This window comes from Hibiscus syriacus, unplaced genomic scaffold (assembly GCF_006381635.1).
Source record: "Hibiscus syriacus cultivar Baekdansim isolate YM2019G1 unplaced genomic scaffold, ASM638163v2 tig00110482_pilon, whole genome shotgun sequence".
Taxonomy (NCBI): Eukaryota; Viridiplantae; Streptophyta; class Magnoliopsida; order Malvales; family Malvaceae; genus Hibiscus; species Hibiscus syriacus.
The window spans coordinates 3,061,447-3,082,453 of record NW_024062758.1 but is presented as its reverse complement, the minus strand read 5'-3'; the positions used below and the strand labels follow the sequence as shown (position 1 = coordinate 3,082,453).

The following is a 21,007-nucleotide window of genomic DNA, read 5'->3' as shown; positions in this document are numbered from 1 at the left end:
ACCTACCCTTTTGGAGGTTTTCCATCTCTGCCTTGAAAAAGCCAGACCATCGCCTTCAGCTTGACGTTGAGTTTGGATAACCTGATTAGCCAGTAAAAATTTAAATGAAAAAGAAATGTGCTAATTTAATTTCATATATATATATATATATTAGACACGACTGGGAGTCGCTTTCAAGTCATATTTTAATTATTTGTATTAGTGGTCGCCACTTTTGTTTGACTATGGAAAATGACTTTTTAACTATTGAATTCATGAATCTGAAATCACATTTGTTTTGAAGTTCGTATGGGTAGTTTTGGAAGTTCGGGAAGTTTCTGTGTATTCAACTTTCCCAGTTCAGTTGGTTTTGCTCTTGTTGCGTGTGCCTGACTTTGATTTTATGGACCAACTCGGTTTCTCTCGTATTTTAATATATTAGTTGATTTTGATAAAATAAATAGTATATAAATTAATAATAAAATATTTTTATTTGATCATTTTTAATTGCTCATATAATTTAATCAAAGAAAAATAAATGTATTTATTTGTGTTGAAGATATATTATTTTTAATAATTTCTTATTTATTTTTCTAATTTTACGTTTAAATTCTTACTATTTTAAATTATACTATCGCAAAATATTTTAAAAATCATATAGAAATAATTATTTTTGTTAATATTATGTAATCAAACAATATATATATATACATATATATTTCATTATTTTTTATTTTTTATATTTAAATAAGTATTTGTTCTAAATACTCCCAATCACTTAACAATAACGTTCAATCACTCTATTTCAGTTGTTGGTGCTCAAACTTGTGATTTATAGTAATAATTATTCTTTTAACCATTGAGGTAATCTGATTCGTGCGAATTGAAATTTTATATAAATGTAAAATGAGTTCATCATATGTATAACATTAGTTAAAACGTTAAATTATTATAATAATAAATATAATCATATCATAAAAACAAAAGAATAACGTGTTATAAAATTAGATAAAAAAAACCCTTCAAATATATAGAAAAAGAAAGAAATCAAAATAAAATCATATTTGTATAGTTTTGAGTAAAAAAAATTAATAAAAATTTAGAAAAGGAAATATGAAGATATTTAAGTACACTGGAGAAAAATTTAAAGTTTCGAAATAGAATTATTGTTGACCAAATAAGCAAACATTTATTTTAATAAATAAACGTCGGCAAATTACTTGTGATTTTATTGATAGATAAATGAGAAACTGCTGGGCAATAACCAATCACAAAAATGTAAATAGGATCAGAGGGGTTGCGGTCCCTCTGATATTAAAAAAATCATAATTATAGTAAACAAAATAAGGGCCTATAATCATCAAAATCTCAATAACATCCACTAGGGTAAAGAAAACGCAAAAGTGATCAAATAATGTGGATGGGAAAGTTTATTTTTAAAATATCACTCAGTCGATTAATTCCTCATTTAAGGTATTTTCTACAGTGTTTCATGGCTGCATAGGATATCTCGACATTTTCAAGGGAAAATTTTCATATGCAAACCACCCTTTAAAAATCAGTTGAAAATCTCGGCGTCTTTAGGGTGAATTATTCCATAGTTGGAAATCTCGTCGTCTTTAGGATTTTAATGCAGAAAAAAAATTGATGTTTTTACATAAATATCACCTTACCCGTAAACTTTTCTGAAATGATGCTTAATAAGTAATTAATTTATATTAGAGTGATATTTGTGTAAAAACATCAACTTTTTTTCTTTATTAAAATGATTTGTAAAAGTATTTAAAGATTTTAATGCATGAATAATTTTATAAAATATTACGGATAATCATCATCATCTTAAAAAATAATTTTGGAAAAAGGCATGACACATGCACCACATATGATTTTAAAAAATAAATACTAGTTATAAAACTTTTATAAAATTATTTGTATTTTAAATTACTTACCCTCAAAGTTTTCCTATATTATATTATACGTATAGGATTTTGAAAGGGTCAAAAAGATAGCAGAAAGTGTCAAGTGATAATTAGTAGACATAACTGTATTGTGTAATTTCATGCAAAAAACTAAAATTTGTCGAGTTATAAAATAATTTTCAAAAACATATTTAAAGATTTTAATGAATGAAAAACAAATTGACGTTTTTACACAAATATCATTATAACATAAATTAATTATTTGTTAGGCACCTTTTCAGAAAATTTTACGGATTTAGCAAGTAATTAATTTCTGTTAAGGTGATATTTGTGTAAATATGCCAACATTTTTTTCTGCATTAAAATCCTAAAGACGCCGAGATTTCCAACTGATTTTTAAAGGGTGGTTTGCATGGGAAAATTTTCCCTTTAAGACGCTGAGATATCTCATGCAACCATGAAACATTGTAAAAAAACACCCTATATGAGGAATTAATCGACTGAGTGCATCATTTTGAGAAATAAACTTTCTCATCCACATTATCTGATTACTTTTGCTAAAGAAAACGTGAGCATTTAATTATAATCTAAGTTTCTGATATTGTTTTGGAAAATAATAATTTATGTAAAAAAATTGTGGTTGTAATTATCAGTAATATTTGATAATTTTATATATCTGTGAATAAATTGATAAAGTCATTTTTTGTTGTCTACTCGATTTCAAGGCTTCACCTTAATTAATCTAGATAGATCCGCATCACACGCCTAGTTATTAACTCATTATTTGATAGACTATGCTCAAATTACCTTGTTATAATAAATATTCTCTCAAGTTACATTGTGTTGAAGTTATTTTTTTGTGTGTGAAATAGGTTCATTCTTATATATACCTAAAGCTAAAAAGGACATTGTAATCCAATAATTTTGTGAAGAAAAACATTATATAAATTGAGTGGAGTTAGGTATTTTCTATTAAACATAGCAAATTAATCACATTTCACATAATTTTTTATGGTTTAATACTAGAGAAGTTATTGTAATTTAATGAAAGATTACTAGATATATCAATTATTTTCTATTAAATTATATACTTAGTCACTTAATTATCATTATTTTAAAAAAAATCACTACTAACGTTACATTTTGATCATTCGATATTATTAAACTAAAAAAATTGTTGACGTGATCAGTTCTTTTATTTTTCCAATGATGACGTGATATACTATATTAACATCACCGTTAATTTTTAACAATAAATGACTAAAATAAAATCAAAACACAATATTAGTGATGATTTATTCAAAAAAAATTAAATGACCAAAATATTAGTAAAGCAATACTCGAGTGAATAAATACGTAACTTATTCTAGTAATATAAAAGTATGTGATATTAACTCGATTAATTAATTTATTAAAATATCTTAAAAATATGAATCAAGAAAATAAAAATGAAAATAATAATTTTAACCATTAAAAACGCACAAAATTAAGTTCAAAAAGGAAGTTCAACAAAAACTACTAATTCTTTCAGTATGAATTATGGATATCCTCCATTTATCTATTTATTTTATATTAAAATTTACTATTTAATAATTTTGAACATTTAAAGTCGGAGAACAGCTGATGTACAAATATGGGAAGTAGAACTATGGACGTCAATTTGACCTAAATTGGAGGGGTTTTGACCGATCCAATTCAATAGGGTCGGATTTAAAAAAAGTTTAAGTCAAATTAAATCACAAATTTTTAAGGAGGTGAGGTTGAGTGGAAGGTGGAAAAATTTTGACCTGGTCCGATCACGGGATAATAATGTAATATGTATAAAAAAAATTGTAATTAACTCCTTATTTTATATTAGGTTAGGTTGGCTCAAATCCATACTCTGAAAGGTTAGGTCACGTCGAAATCAGGTGGAGAATATATATTTTCAGATCTGATCATGTCAAATTTAAGATATATAATTTTTGACTCAGGTCATATTTAAATGGAAGGTACATATTTTCGGATCATGCCGAATTGATTAGAAATATGATCCTAGCCTGACTCGTTTTCATCCCTAGGTAGAATATATAGAGTTGTTAATAATGTGCTCAGAAATAGGGTTTCTTTTATCTAAGTTTAATAAGTATTGATATAATTAAATTATTATTTTCCTTTTTAAAGTAATTATTTAATTTTTAAAAATGTCATCTTTTTATTTTTTATTTTTTATTTAAACCTAAATAAATATATTCATTTTTTTACATATTCTTAAAACAATTATTATTTATTTATTTTTATTATATGTTTGTTCTGCTTTTATAATATGATTTTGTTTATTATTATAATAGTTTTACATTTTATGTTGTATTCATTACGATACATTTCTTGATAAGAAATAATAATATTTGTATATATTATATTGATTTGTATTTGATTCTTAAATAATGATTTTAAATTATTATAATTAAATATTATATGAAAATAACAAACAAATTATGATACTCATTATTATTTAAATTAAATTGATACGAATTACATACTACGTCCTAATCAAAGAAAAATTGTATAATAACAGAGATGGGAGATATTGGTATATAGGTTAGCTACATGTCTCATTCCTCAGGCAGGAACTGTTAAATAACAACAATGCCCCTCCGGTTCAGCCAGCACCAGCAACAATTGTTGATTATTATATCATCAGTGTGAATATGGCATGAACAGTAGCTAACTTGTGTTTTGAGGAGTTTCCGGTTTTCTTGCAAAATTCGAGGAGGAATAGCGTATGGTTAATCACTTAAGCTACATAGAAAGTTGTTCAAGAAACAGACTTTTACTAGATGCATTAAAGTATAATTTTATATGGGTTTAGAGTGCTAATATTGGTCAAAATTCCCAACTAATAGCTTTGCCTTGACTCAATAAATTCCCAGTTAATCTTCCCAACTTGAACAATGGGCTGCTGCCAATTGTCCGAGAGAATAACAAATTAAAGACGAGAGGAAGTTGAACTCAACCAATGATTTGTTTGACTGATGAATCTGCAAATATTATCGTAAGCCACCACAGGCAAAGTATATGACTCATGGGAAGTGTCACACCCCTAATTTAGGGGCAAAATTTTATTAAATTAAAGTATTAAATTAAAGCTGTAACGAGGAAAAAGTTAAGGACTAAATTGTAAATTTTCAAAGTTTGTGGTTTGGTTTTGGAATCTGTGGGAAGTTCATGGACTTAACCCTAAATTTTCCCAATTTTCTCTAGTAAGTTAAAACTAGGTTAACCTCTCCCAAAATCCCCAAATTGGAAAAAAATTCCAATCCCTAACTCACACGCCGACCATCAACGAATCCTCGCCGTCCGACCACTGTAGAGCGCGTCGCTACCCCCTTCGACCATCAACGAATCCTCGCCGGTTAAAGAACAGTGTGGATTAAAACATAGATTTGAGTGGGAATCAGATTTTTGGTACGGAAATTGTGTTAAAAGCTATAAAGCAGTAAAGTTCGGTATTAAATCAGATAATCGAATCGAGCTAAAATTTTACGAAAATTTAAAGGATGTTAGAAAATGGTTGAAAGTATTATTTTCATATTTTATATTAGAGAAATTTTGCTCAGAACAGTGCAATTTTTCATATTTGTCCGAAATAGTGAAATTTTAGTGACTAAAATGCAATTTTTGAAAATTACATGGCCAATTTCGAAAGTCAAAGTCAAGTTGATTCATCTTTAACCAATGAATATTTTGCTTGAAAAGATGACAACGACAATTTGTAATTTTTAAGTTTCATTAATGACAAAAATGAAATTTCTTAATAATTGAATAAAAAATTCCATTTTAATGGTATTTAGCCATGTGTTAAGGCTAATTAACATTAGAAAATTCAAGACACTTGAGCATTATCAGCTTCTTCTTTCATTTGGCCGTAAGTTCAAGTCCTAACAAGACTACGTTAAGTCTAGCAATCTGAAAGGAAGGATAAAGCTCGTGACTAGGATTATTATATACAAGTTTTGTAGTGAGGCAAAGGTGAGTGCAGTTATTTATTATATTATTTTGATCGAGGACGACTTGCGATAAGTCAACATCACCTTATTTATTTCAAAGATATGAATTATTTTTTTTATTATGAAATTATATCCATAATATTTTTAATAAGTTTAATGAATGATTTTGGGTATGAACTGCCCATGTCATATTTTACGAATGTGAATTAAATATATTTTTGATTATGATATGATTTTTATCAAATGATTACGAAATGAATTAAAAAACCCATTGTATGTTATATGGAGAGTCATAGGTACAATTGGCATGCCATGAGGTGGAGTGATTATCTGTTATGATTCTAATATACTATGGTGTACCGGAGTGTACACTAGTATATATATTCTGATCTAAATGCACTTGGTGTGCATATTGTTATTTCCGATGTGATAGCACTGTGTTTGCTTATCTGTTCTGATTCTGATGATCTGATATTTGTATTACGCACACTCGTCTGACTCACGTACCTTATATTCTCTTAAAATATACTTTGGGCTATAAAACTAAAATACAAAAGTTCTTAAAAGTGTCTGATTACAAAAGAATATGGACTGATTATTCTGTCTGATCTGATTTATTATGATTTTGTGGAAATCATCAGATTATTCTTTTCAAGTTTCTGATAAAGTTCAGCATGTGATATCCGATTTGAAATTTTGAAAGTTTGTTTATTTTATTTTTTTTATAAATTTATATATATATTGATACTTTATTTATTTGTTATCACATTTAGTATTACTGTCTCACTAAGTTATACTTAGCGCGTGATAATTTTCATGTGTAAGGTATGATTGAGATACATACATTTTATGAGGAGCCTTCCAAGCATCATGTGTGGATCATCTATAATACCAGTATCAGTAAGACATCATTAAATTTTCTTTTGACTAGCAGTGTCATGTATATTTATGTTATCAGTCTGCTTTATCAGTTTTGACTAAATGGTTGGTAATAATAAATTGGGATTGTTTAATTTAACTAGATTAGCTTATCAGTATTTTATTATGCCTAAAATTATTTAGTAAATAAAATAGTATGCTTTTAAATGATATGAAAATTCAAGTAGATAAAAATAGTTAATATAAAGTTGAAACTAGGAATGTCTAAAAAAATAACTGTGAATAGTAATCGTTAGTCAGTTTGATGTGACATCTATGATTCGTATTCTTAGATATTTACAGGCTATGGGAATTACAAGAATCACCAATCAAAAAGACCCATGTCGTCGTTGCACGCGCCGCCAAGCGTCGACAATGCGCGTGGGATTCGTCTGCTGGTCCAAGAAGCTTCTGGAACCGGTTCAGTCAAACTGGTCTGAACCGGGTATGTTTAACCCGACCGAGTCAACCCATATTGAGTCAATTCATCTGAGTCAACTCGTCATCTGAGTCAACCCGTTGAATTTGACTGAAAAGTCAAAATTTCTGAAAGGTCATATTTTATATTTTTCAACGTCTTGTGTCTGATTCTGAAGTCCGTTTTACCAAAATCGCAATTAGTAAGCCGTTTTTCAGTGTTTTATCTTCAGACTCAATTTGGTTTTTCGATTAAGTTCAGTTTCTAACGTAAATTCGGTTGTTATGTATCCAAGACATAATGGGACGTGGAATTAAAGTTTGAGGGAGATCGAATGGAGTTTAAATGTTTGATCGATAGAGCACAAAAATCGAGGTAATACATTACTACCTTATGCATGCTTTATGGAACTTGTGTGCATTGGTTAATGCACAGATAAATATGTTTGGTTACATATGTGTAATTAATAAATTTCTAAACTTGATCCGATTGCAAAATAAAATAAATTAAACTGAATAAGTCTCAGACTACTTGGATAAGAGTGAAGGCAGAGGATTAAGCGAATGACTTTGATAAGTTTGGAAACGCTAATGAACTCGTATGTTGTACCGTCCATAAAGGTTTTGATCTACGAATCCATCACATCGATATTTCGTGATTCCGTGGCAACATAAAAATAAAATAAATACTATTGGAATACATGTTCGTCTCCTTAAGATCCATTCAACGATGATCCTGATATTGGTCAATTCATCTAGTGAAGGCAGTGTTAAAAAGTGAATAATAGTGAAATATCACGGTCTGAATGTTTGATAAGTATCGCAGTGTTGGGATTTGTAGTTCAATTGGACTCGAAATCCTGATAATTCAATATATATATATATATAATCTTGAAATCTCAAATAGCTCTGAATAGATATATCTGTCAATTTATCAAAAAAGCTACATAGGTTTGGATTGAAAAGAATTTACTGAAATGCCACCGAGTTGCGAAATATTAAAATATCTCCGATATTCAGATGATTGAAAGACCCCTGAACCTCAAAAGGATTAGAATACCTTGAACTCTAAGATAACCGAAGTAACATCTAGTGTGGAAGTGACCCAAATATCCTAACAACTTGAAATAAGTGAATGTATTTGGATAAATTCTAGAAACTACCATTTTACCCTTATTAGATTAAGTTACTAATAATCAATCATAATTTAAAATGTCTGGAATACTCCTATTTGCCTGAATAATGGGAACACTCGTGTTATAGCTAAATCTTCAATAACTCTGATGTAAAAGATTCTGAATACCTTCATGATTACTCAATTGCCTCCGTAAATATCTGAATAGTGTATGATCTTGATAAACCACTTCCCGAATGAATGATGAATCAGTTAGCTATCAAACCTTTTTTTATAGGGATATTGATTATGAAATCCTGTCAATTTACAAAAGTTTCATGGTTCCCTATCTGATAAATACCAAGTACCTTCGAAGAATAATTGGATCATCTAGTGTGATCTCTATGTGACATGTAATTGTTTTAACTATTTTAAATCTTGATTTTTCGAAATTACGGATTCACTGTTGTTTTAATCTACTAATTTATGATCTATGAACACATGATATGTGTTATATGGTTTCCTGTTTCACTGGAAAATATGATCGTTCATGAATTATGGATCATGAAATATACTGATTTCTACTTGAACTGTTTTATTGAGACATTATATGGGTAGGCTGGAGTATGAAGGTTCAGCTATGATCAAGCTGGTAAATCATTACAGACCTAAGGTGACCCTTGGGTAAGCTCCGAAGCCTCGAGAAACTTTCTTGGGTAGGCTCTCAAGCCCCCAAGACATTCATTTGGTTAAATCATGGGACTGCATATGGTGTACAAGTGGAGGACATTTATATGTCTTATTTTAATGTCGCACTTACGGTATTTTACTAGATCACGATTATGATATTAATGTTTAATGTTAAATCTAATTTCCACTAGATACTGTATGGGTATGATTCTGGAGTATGGAGGTTCAACTCTGATCAAGCTGGTAAATCCTTACGGACCTAAGGAGACCCTTGGGTAGGCCCATAGGCCCCAATTCCCTTAGCGTGGCACTTTTATTGTGTGCTTATGTTAAGTCCTTATGGATGCAGTTTCTGGGGAACTGCATAAATGTGTTCGATTGGAAGGTTCTACTATGGTTTTAAAAATATGTTTTAAATTGTTAATGTTTTAAAAAGATATGTATCTTTTCACTGGTTTTGGTTGGAACACACTAGACATCCTATTCCGATCTCCTAAAAACTTGATACTCTGATTGTTTCCTCTGAACTGAAATTTTCCTATCTTTTACTTGAAGAAATATCAATGAAACTTCAGCTCCTCAAGAAAATCTGTAGACGTCTGAATCAACAAGGAAAATTTATTCTTTTCCATTTATTTGTATGTCGTTCAACATCACATGATAGTTATGTATTAATGAGCTTCCCAAAACTCACTCTTTTACTTTTTATTTCAGGTTAAAAGAATCAATCAAGTGCAACTATCAACTTCAGTATTGAGAGTTTCATTCGGTGTTGCTTGCAGAGTACGATATAATATGTAATTAGGGTGCATGTAAATCACATTTGACTTATTTTATACTGAGTTTAGAATTTGTATGTATTTATAAATTATTTTATAATTTTACATATTTTAATAAAAAAATAATTTTTATTAAATTTTTATTGTGAGTCATTTCAGTACTCTAATGTGATACATTAAATCAGGTCACCCGCATAACTGTGGGGGTGTTACAGGAAGTGCGAAAACTATGTTTCGAGCACGTCAACGTCATGACAGCTAAGTCCCAGCCCCTTCGGCAACATATTCGTGAATAAGGCTGACGCCTTTCTGGTCTTTGTTGGACGCTGAACCTCATCAAACCCAATCCTCTGTATCCAACACTATCACGCCTCGTTTGACTTTTGTCTTTTAGCCGAAGCTCTATTCCTTAGTTTATTGACAATGCTATAATTATTTAAATTCAAATTAATTTAAAGATATTTTCCGAAAGAAGAATTAATTTATAATATAAAGCCAAAAATTATACTTTATTTACTTTTAAATGGGATCATAGTCAATTTTTCCTCGTTGGATATAAGATTTTATTATCCACTTATCAGGTCCTCGTTGCTTCCTTACGCTTTCAGCTTTCCTTTTCCTGTCTCAGCTATTTTGCCATTTTCCGCCTATACACGTGGGCCATCCATGTTGTTCACCCCCATGAAATTTGAGCCGTCCATTAAATGCTTATATCCTCTATATATACCCTGCGATCCATGCCTGCAACACCCACTTCTTCAAACACTTCCTTCTGTTCCCAGCAAAAAGAAGAAAAAAAATTGTCCCGTATTCTCTTCTTGTTCTTCTTCACCATTTTTATCTTGCGAGCTTTCAAGCATATCAATGGCTTGCCTAAATAGTATTTGCAAAGAGGTTCGTGATTTTATATTTCTGTTATTATTATTATTACTATTATTTAAGAAAAATTCACGTTAATACAGAAGCAGACGAGCTTTAATTAACATTAAGCCATTTCACAAGAGAGCTCGAGCTTCTGCTCTGATAATATCATAGCATGAAATGAATAGTCTACTACATGTACAGTACCTCACTCTGAATTATTAACTGTTAAATGTAATATTTTCACGAGATTTGGAGTTATTTTCCCTAAAATTGGTTTGATTTTTATAATAATGTCCTTAAAATTTGAAATAGAGTTAATTAAGCTGAAAGTGTGTATGATATGCTCAGGTAAGTGATGAAAAACGGAACACAAAGGAGGAAGAGGTTTACACCTTAGACGGAGCTGTGGACCGACATGGTAAACCTGCGATTCGAAGCAAAACTGGAACTTGGGTTGCTGGAATCCTACTACTTGGTATATATACATATCTCCATACTATTTTTTTTTCTTTTGAAATTTCACAGTTCTAATTAAATCACTTAATTACACTGTTTTCACTTATCAACGTAGATTCTTTGGTTTGCATTGATAAATTTGTACGTACACGTAAACTAGTAGTATAGCTGATAACTATAAGGTTAACATATACTACTGGTCCCTATACTTTAACATAGTTCGAGATTTGGTCATATGCTTAAAAAGCTAAAAAAATTCTTATTTTTTTCGATTTACAAATTATGATTCAAACATTTACATTTTTAAGTTGAAATTTTTTATAAGATATAAATGATATTAATAATTGAACTAGGATTTTTAAATGTAAAAGCTGAGAGAATTTTAAATTAATATTAATTAAATATGGGGACTTCTGTATATTTTCACCTAAGAATAATAATTAATTGAAATTATTTTCCACTATATTTTCTTAAAAAGGTAAATTATTGTATAAATTAATTAAGCTAAACTCGAACTTAGTTTTCTTATGTTAAAATGTTTTTGTTTTGTATAGTGAACAAAGTAGAATTGGACACGGAATTTGCACTTGTTTTTTGTGTGTTGTTCCCACCTTTTCTGAGCAAAAATTAATTAATGTTGACCTGTGTTTTAGATTCTTTTTTCCAATTTCCCACATAGGTTACTTTGTTTCTGCAAGTTTATCCAAGATTCTTTTTTTAAAAAAAACATGCATGATTCCATCAATTAATTCAAACTACATAATATTTAATCAGTTAACCAAGGGCTGGCAACACTGGCATTCTTTGGAGTGGGGGTCAACCTGGTGTTATTCTTAACCAGGGTGCTAGGCCAGGACAACGCAGATGCTGCAAACAACGTCAGCAAATGGACCGGAACCGTCTACATTTTCTCTTTGCTCGGAGCCTTTCTCAGCGACTCTTACTGGGGAAGGTACAAAACTTGTGCCATTTTCCAAGCCATCTTCGTTGTTGTAAGTTACAATTACAAACAAGATCATCTTCTTTCTCATGAAAACTTTGTCAATTGATACTAATGCAAGTTTGTCTATGATACAGGGTTTGGTGTTGTTATCGGTTTCATCCTCTGCATTGCTACTGAAGCCCAGTGGGTGCGGTGATGAGGAAACTCCATGTGGATCTCACTCCACTTTCCACATCATTTTCTTCTACCTTGCTATATACCTCGTGGCTCTCGGGAATGGTGGTTACCAGCCTACCATTGCCACCTTTGGAGCCGATCAGTTCGACGAGGAAGACCCTAAAGAAGGTCACTCGAAGATCGCCTTCTTTAGTTTCTTCTATTTGGCTTTGAACCTCGGCTCACTCTTTTCCAACACCATATTGGGCTACTTCGAGGATCAAGGCATGTGGACACTCGGATTCTGGGCATCCGCCGGTTCTGCGTTTTTGGCATTGGTCTTGTTTCTGATCGGGACGCCCAGGTACAGACATTTCAAGCCCAAGGGAAACCCTCTCTCAAGGTTTTACCAAGTTTTGGTTGCTGCAATGAGGAAATGGAAGGTTCAGACGACTCTCGGGGAAGATCATTTGTTTGAAATGGACAAGAATGAAGCCGCCATTAAAGGTGACAGAAGGATACTCCACACAGAAGGTTTCGGGTTTTTGGATAGAGCAGCAATCATGACACCCAAGGATTATGCGAACGAAGAGAAAAACGTCGAGGGTCGAAATCCATGGCGTCTCTGCACAATAACACAAGTTGAGGAAGTAAAGTGCATACTTAGACTACTCCCCATTTGGCTTTGCACCATCCTTTACTCTGTGGTCTTCACTCAAATGGCGTCGCTCTTTGTCGAACAAGGAGACGCCATGAAAACCAAGATTTCAAACTTCGACATCCCGGCAGCCAGCATGTCTAGCTTCGACATACTCAGCGTGGCGACATTCATATTCATTTACAGGCGAATTCTCGACCCCATCGTTGCGAGAATAAAGACGGACCCGAAGGGACTCACCGAGCTTCAAAGAATGGGGATCGGGCTCGTTATAGCTATATTAGCAATGGTTGCATCCGGAGTCTTGGAGGTTTTCCGATTAAAGTACGTAAACAAAGATTGCCCGAACTGCGACCACGCCAGCTCTTTGAGCATATTCTGGCAAATCCCTCAGTACATGCTTATAGGAGCCTCGGAGGTGTTCATGTACGTCGGCCAGTTAGAGTTCTTCAACGCGCAGGCACCGGTTGGTTTGAAGAGCTTCGGCAGTGCACTGTGTATGACATCGATATCACTGGGAAATTACGTAAGTAGTTTGCTTGTGACAATGGTGATGAAAATATCAACAAAAGATAACATGCCTGGATGGATCCCTGGAAACCTCAACAAAGGTCACTTGGACCTCTTCTTTTTCCTCTTAGCCGCTTTGACGACCGCCGATCTCGTGATCTACATAATCTGTGCCAAATGGTATAAGTACATGAAGTTCGATGGACGGAGTAGTGGGGAATATGATAGTAACAAGAAGAATTTTCAGGCATCCGAAGCAGAGCTTAGAGTTTAAGATTTTATACAGTAATTAAATAAATAAGCTCAAGTGGGTTCTGCGATGAAACTAGGAGGAGATATTGATGCCATCTGATTGGGACGGCATTTTTCTTTTGTCCTTGTCGAGCTAAGCGTTTAAGTGTTGAATCTTACAAATTTAGTAAAGTTCATTAATTTGATCAACTTCATTATCTCTGACAGCCACTGCCCGGTACATTTTATTTACTGTATTCATATTGTAATTTTAAGGAGTATTTATATAAAATATATATTGATCAATAAATACAGCTTTCCTGCAATTTATAAATCAAAATTATGGCTTAAGCAAGATATGAATTTCCATTATTCATATAAAATAATAACTATAAAATCACTGTAAATTTATTAAAGTAAATTAAAAATTTGACAAATACGGAATAATGAGACTGAAGGATATTTTGCCCCCAATACCGTGACATTGAGGGTAATATTAGAAGAAACACTGGAGTTGAGTTTTTTTCATTAGACTCTCGGGGGCTGTTTGGGTGGGGGGGAATGATTACAGGAGGGAAAAGTTTTTTTAGATTTTAATATCCATGTTTGGATTCCAACGATTTTAGCAGTTTTGCTATCCAAACCTGGTACATATTCTATTTATTTATTATTATCACTTTTTAAATAAAGAAATAAGTCAAAAATTAAAACAAAAAGTACAGGAAAACAATAGGCAATTTATTTATATAAAATTTATGAATTTAAATCTAATAAAAATATATAAATTGAAAATAATATAATAATATATTTTCTATGAATTTTTATATAAATATTTTCAATTAAATATTCATAATTCAACTTGTTAAAAACATATCAATGACAATTTGATAAAATATATATTTCAATAATCTTTTATTCTTTTAACTTAACACTATAATTTTAAATTTCTATCAAATAAATCAAACACAAAAATGTAACATCTCCATTAATGTGTCAGATAATATTATATTCTGATAATCTTATTTTCGAAAATAATGTTATATTTCATCAGCCAAACGTTTTCGTTTATTGAAAAAAAAAATTAACCAAAAAAAAAACTCCCCACACACTTGTGGGCTTCTCAAAGCCGACCCTAATAGATAATGCCGAAAGCTTTGTCTACTATATCAGTTCTTGCCAAAGTTGGCCTGCTCTTGCCAAAAGCCCTATTGATAACTTTTTATATAGTTTTCTAATTAACATCTTTTACTTTTATATGATTTTATATATATGGATTTTCAATATTATATCAGTTAATTAATATAACCAAAAATATTATATAACAGTCTAGATAAATTAAATTTGAGTTGAAAACAATTCAAATATTAATGGTTCAGAAAGTATGTCTTGAAAGAGCAGAATTTTATCTCTTCTGTTAGTAAGCCTCATTACAGTTGAACCGGGAAGAAGTTGTTGAATATGAGAGGAGTTAACGCATCTCTCTTTATTGGTGGAATTGATTGGAGGAGAGTCAACGGTAGATGAATTTATGAGGAAACTAAGGAGAGAAAGGCAAAGGTTCAGTGACAACGTGTCATTTGGTTTCCTTTACATGTAGCCTGGATGGCAATTCTTGATAGACTTTCTACTAGGGACAAGTTAATCAGAATGAGGATGATTTTGGATGGTTCTTGACGTTGGGATGGAGTCTGTCCTTGTGTTTGGATTTGATTTTGCAGCTTTGTCAACTACCTTATAGGGTGGTGGGTTGGAATAATTTTCTAGAATGGGTGATTGCGTGGATCAGTTTTCTTCATTTTATTTGAGAGGAGTAGAATCATAGACACTTCAAAGGGGTTTAACGTACCCCTTAGGCTTTGTGTGAGAACATTGGAGATGTTTGCACTAAATTCCATAGTTGTTGCATCAATAGGTTAGACAATGTGAATTTACAGTTTTACATTGTCTAGGGATCTTTTGTCTCTTTCTTTTTCAGTTTTCTTTGAAATTTGTTTTGATGTTGTTTAGCTTAGGTGGTGTACTTTTAGGTTGTTATTTTGGTGCTCTGTTTGATTGTTTGAGGTTTTTTTTTTGTGGTTTGTTAGCTGAGAAAGTCTTGTTGATGGGTTGACGTTGTTGCAGTTTGTTGCAATATTCTTTTTGGATAATTTGAAATGAAACTACTATTTATCCAAAAAATTCAAATATTAAAATTTTAAATAAATATGGGTTGAAAAAAAAACCAAATTGGGGAGAGTCTAAGGAAAGACAACATAATTTAAGGTTGAGAAAATATGTTAAAAATATTATAAAAATCATAATATTTTCGATTGGACGTAACTTAAAATATTAATTTTTTCTTAATATTTATCGACTGAAAATATTTTTAATTGAAAATGTTATAATTTCTATAATATTTTTGATCGTTTCTATTTTCTATCGTTAAATTAGGTTACGGTAGGGGGCAAAGTACCGAGAATTGGATTGAAGCAAGGGGGGAAAACCCGCCTATTGCCATCTCCGTATAAAGCAGTTCCACTGTCGATTTAGGGTTTGGAAAAGTGAATTTATTCGCTTCAATAGAGACCTTAACAGTAAAGATTTGGGTCCCCAAACTAACCCTTTGGCGGGAACTGGGGAAAGGAAGATAAAAAGAAGCCTAAAAAAAGGGGGAAAAAATAAAAACCCTAAATCTAAAACCAGCAAATAGCAATTCCAAAATTGAGAGATGGGGAAAGACGAAGAGGAGATGCGTGGCGAGATCGAGGAGAGGCTGATCAACGAAGAGTACAAAATTTGGAAAAAGAACACTCCTTTCCTCTACGATCTCGTCATTACCCACGCCCTCGAGTGGCCTTCTCTCACCGTCGAATGGCTCCCCGACCGCGACGAGCCTCCCGGCAAGGATTATTCCGTTCAGAAGATGATCCTGGGAACTCACACCTCCGAGAACGAGCCCAATTACCTCATGCTAGCTCAGGTCCAGCTTCCCCTCCAGGATTCGGAGAACGATGCTCGTCAATACGACCACGACCGGTCTGATCTAGGCGGTTTCGGATGCTCCAGCGGCAAGGTCCAGATTATTCAGCAGATTAATCACGAAGGGGAAGTCAATAGGGCTCGTTATATGCCGCAGAATCCTTTCATTATAGCCACTAAGACGGTCAGCGCTGAGGTTTTCGTATTTGATTACAGTAAGCATCCTTCGAAACCGCCTTTGGATGGTGACTGCAGTCCCGATTTGAGGCTTAGGGGTCACAGCACTGAGGGGTATGGGCTGTCGTGGAGTAAGTTCAAGCAAGGCCATTTGCTTAGTGGCTCGGATGATGCTCAGATTTGTCTATGGGATATCAATGCCAGTCCCAAGAACAAGGCTCTCGATGCTATGCAGATCTTCAAGGTCCACGAGGGTGTTGTCGAAGACGTTGCTTGGCATCTCAGGCACGAGTACTTGTTTGGTTCCGTTGGGGATGACCAATACCTACTTATCTGGGACCTGCGAACCCCGTCAGTCACCAAGCCCATCCAGTCCGTAGTTGCTCATCAGAGTGAGGTGCTTATCAATCGATTTTCTCATTTGTTTCATCCTATGTATTAATTTGTGTGTTATGACAAAAAATATCAAGATTTTCTGATAAACGATTGTGAACTCGCCCATTTCATTTATTTCTATCTTAGTTAGGCTGAATATTACTTGGGATTTAGGAAAGGAACTCACTCAATGAAGAGATGGAAAGTGACCAAAACAACATATGGATTCGACTAAAATAGTCTTCTCTTTTTTCATTTATACGTCCTAGTTTACTACCATTTTGCCGTGCCTTCAATTTCTGTGCTGAATCTTTAGGCATAATACTCTGATGAATAGAGTAGAATTTTAGTTCATGTATGCTTTGATTGGAAATTCTAGTAAGTCAGCAATTTCAATACTAAATTGCAAGTTTGGCGCTCTCTGTTGTTTGATGTTGTATTTTCATGTTATCAGGTTAATTGCTTAGCTTTCAATCCCTTTAATGAGTGGGTTGTGGCAACTGGCTCTACTGATAAAACAGTTAAGTTATTTGATCTTCGCAAGATCAGTACTGCACTCCACACCTTTGATAGCCACAAGTAAGAAGTTCTTCTTTAGGCATACTCTGATTACTTTTGTGGATTCATGAAATATTCCCATTTTTCTTTTTGGATACATAATGCAATTATTATCGTGTTTAAAACTAGATGTCCAAATGTTGAAGCAAGTATCCTTGAATGTCAGCTACTTTATATATAGCTATAAAGCTAGTCTGAGTGGTGAATATATGGATCAATTGTCTTTAATGAGGTTATTATTTGTGGAACTCTTGAAGATGTTTTAAATAACTAGTCATGAAGTTAAACTTTGTAATGATGTGCAACAGGGAAGAAGTTTTCCAAGTAGGGTGGAATCCTAAGAATGAAACAATCTTAGCATCCTGTTGTCTTGGTAGAAGGCTCATGGTTTGGGATCTTAGCAGGTGAGTAACTCATTGCCAAATGATGTTTGGTTTTCCAAGTCTGTTAATCTTTTCTAAGTTTCTAAGAAAAGAGAGATTAAAAGGAAGGGATTTGTATAACATTACATTGATGTCAACTTTTGCTCAAAAAGATCGATTGGATCACGTAGCCTAGTCTTCTTTTGATGCAATTACATTGCAAGATCTCGTTCGCATTGATAATATGTTGCCGTTTGAATCTTATGCAGGATTGATGAAGAACAAACACCAGAGGATGCCGAAGATGGTCCACCTGAGTTGCTCTTCATTCATGGGGGTCACACGAGTAAAATATCAGATTTTTCATGGAATCCGTGTGAAGATTGGGTTATTGCTAGTGTAGCTGAAGATAACATCCTTCAAATATGGCAGATGGCAGAGAATATTTACCACGATGAGGATGATGTACCGGGAGATGAATCTGCCAAAGGTTCTTAAATGTATTTTCTCCCCAGCTAGAGGGGGAGAACCAACCGGGATAGCCTGGGAGGTTGACAAGTATAGGAGTAAATTTAGCTGGTTTTCATATGTTTTACAGTCCTGTTCTCAACTCTTTCTTAACTCCGAGTGAATTGATGTTTGATCTCATGTGTTACTGATATTTTATACGTCTTGCATTTTACTATTTAATATCATCATTATTTCGCTAATCCCTTGGGACCACTGCTAGAGAATGTTCGTACACCAAGTCTTTAACTACAGTACCAAATGTTCAAACTAATGCACTCAGTAGCACGGCTTACACAAAGACACTTGGGTTCTATTGGTTGTTCTGCCTACTGCAGCAAATATTTGCTAATGCAAATACAATTCCACAAAAAAATATAGGCTGTTTGGTTTTAAAAAGTATAGGTTATTTTTATTTTCATTGAAAATAAAAAATGTTGAAATTAGCTGATGTATGATGATACTAGGTAGCATAGATATTATTATGGGAGAAGTGGATTGTTGAAATGATAATTTAAGATATAAATTCTTTTCATAGATTTGACTCTTTAAAAGAGGTCTATGGGATCATATTGGATGTTGTTACCTATTTTGACTCTTGTCTTGGGAATTACAATAAGTGTACTAGTAATTGTATGGTTAAAAAGTGAAATATATGAATGAATACAACAACGTATTGAGCCTGAATATGAAAGTGTGTTTGCTTGTAAAATTGGAAAATGATTTTTGAAAAATGAAAACATAAAAAAGTTTTCAATATTTTCATTAAAATTGTTTTGGAAATTCAAAAAAAAAAGAGTAAACATTATATTTAGATTTTTAACTTAACTTACACATGTTTAAATCATTCTAACAATTATTTTTTTTGATTTAATTGTATTTGAAACCCTCAAACTTTTGTAAAAAAATAATATGATCCCTAAAAAAATTCATTCAATGTAATCCTTAAATTAATTTTTAATAATTTAATTTGTAGTATTTTTATATTTAATTTATCGAATGTCTTAATAATTGTGTATATTTTATATTTTTAATTTAAATAAATTTTATTTTTTTAAAATTAGTAAGTCATCAAACTTTCTAAAATAATCAATTAAGTCACTATACCACATCATCTTCCATCGAGTATTGTCAAAACTGTATCGTGAATTGTCACATCAATATTGTAGATTGTCATGTAAGTTTGTGAATTGTTATGTAAGCGTCATGACAATCAACGTTTGATTATGTTGTTCAAAGCCTTAGATTGTTTTTTTCTAAGTTTAACGATCATATTAGGTGCAAAAAAAAGTTTAGGGACTACACTAATTATTATCTCAAAAGTTTGAGGGTCTTAGTTACCAATAAACATATTTTTTATGTTAATGACACTTTTGTGTGCTATTACTTATAACAATATTTTTGTGTATTTTTAAAATTTAATTAATGTCTAATATGCATTAAAATTATTGTCTTATAAGTTAAAATAAATTTTATGTCACGGAATTTATAATCAATTTTATTGTTTTATATTTGTAAAACTCATATGTTAAATTTATATAATGATTTTTAATAATTATAATCTAATTTAATTATTTAATAATTATTCCTTTTATTTCTATTTTAAAAAATAAATACCAAATATAATTTTAGTATTTTAGCTTTGAATTCAAGTTTTAATTTATATTAATCAAACATGTTTTTTAATTTTCAAAAATTGAAAATGAAAATTATTTTTTAAAAACAAAAATAAGAAATAAAAATAGAAAATAGAAAATGTTTTCTAGAACCAAACAGACTTTAAGTTTTTTTTTTCTTTCAAAAGAGACATTCAATTCATTTTTTTAAATTAATTGATTAATTACAAAAGAATTTTTTTATTTTAAGTACAACTAAAAATCCAACCAAAAATAAATTAACAAAAAACATAACTATAAGTCGAGGATATGCAGTTATAAAAAAAACAAAAAAGACTTGGAAGATTGAAGAAGAGAGATGAAAGCTTGTTTAATTAAGTAGCTAGTGACAGCGTGAGAGAGAAGGCAGCTACTACATAATTCCAAAGAGCATAAACACCGAAAACTCGCCCTCTCCTGTTCCCAACATCTGGCTACAATAAACTCTATCTTTAACCATTTGCTAAATCGCAACACTCATGTATGTATGTATGTATGTATGTATGTATGTATGTATGTATGTATGTATGTATGTATGTATGTATGTATGTATGTATGTATGTATGTATGTATGTATGTATGTATGTATGTATGTATGTATGTATGTATGTATGTATGTATGTATGTATGTATGTATGTATGTATGTATGTATGTATGTATGTATGTATGTATGTATGTATGTATGTATGTATGTATGTATGTATGTATGTATGTATGTATGTATGTATGTATGTATGTATGTATGTATGTGTATGTATGTATGTATGTATGTATGTATGTATGTATGTATG

General features: G+C 31.7%; 3 protein-coding genes across 3 annotated transcripts in view; 2 read left to right on the top strand and 1 right to left on the bottom strand.

The window, feature by feature from the left end:
- Positions 1–223: 223 nt before the first annotated feature.
- Positions 224–21,007, bottom strand: part of LOC120128936 (dynamin-related protein 1E-like) — a 32,054-nt gene continuing 11,270 nt past the window's right edge. The window contains exons 16-17 of the mRNA XM_039146539.1: positions 12,824–12,830; positions 224–235 (exon numbers count right to left, since the gene is read on the bottom strand). The gene's annotated coding sequence lies outside the window, so the exon portion shown is untranslated. The remainder of the gene's footprint in view (positions 236–12,823; positions 12,831–21,007) is intronic.
- On the top strand, positions 10,622–13,812 carry LOC120128937 (protein NRT1/ PTR FAMILY 7.2-like). Its single transcript, XM_039146540.1, has 4 exons — positions 10,622–10,699; positions 11,018–11,144; positions 11,900–12,117; positions 12,203–13,812. The coding sequence occupies exons 1-4, from the start codon at positions 10,670–10,672 to the stop codon at positions 13,664–13,666; spliced, it is 1,839 nt and encodes a 612-aa protein (XP_039002471.1). The 5' UTR covers positions 10,622–10,669; the 3' UTR covers positions 13,667–13,812.
- LOC120128938 (WD-40 repeat-containing protein MSI1-like) lies at positions 16,088–18,701 on the top strand. Its single transcript, XM_039146542.1, has 5 exons — positions 16,088–16,249; positions 16,281–17,155; positions 17,588–17,712; positions 18,000–18,095; positions 18,323–18,701. Exons 2-5 carry the CDS (start codon positions 16,331–16,333, stop codon positions 18,549–18,551), a joined length of 1,275 nt encoding a protein of 424 aa, XP_039002473.1. The 5' UTR covers positions 16,088–16,249; positions 16,281–16,330; the 3' UTR covers positions 18,552–18,701.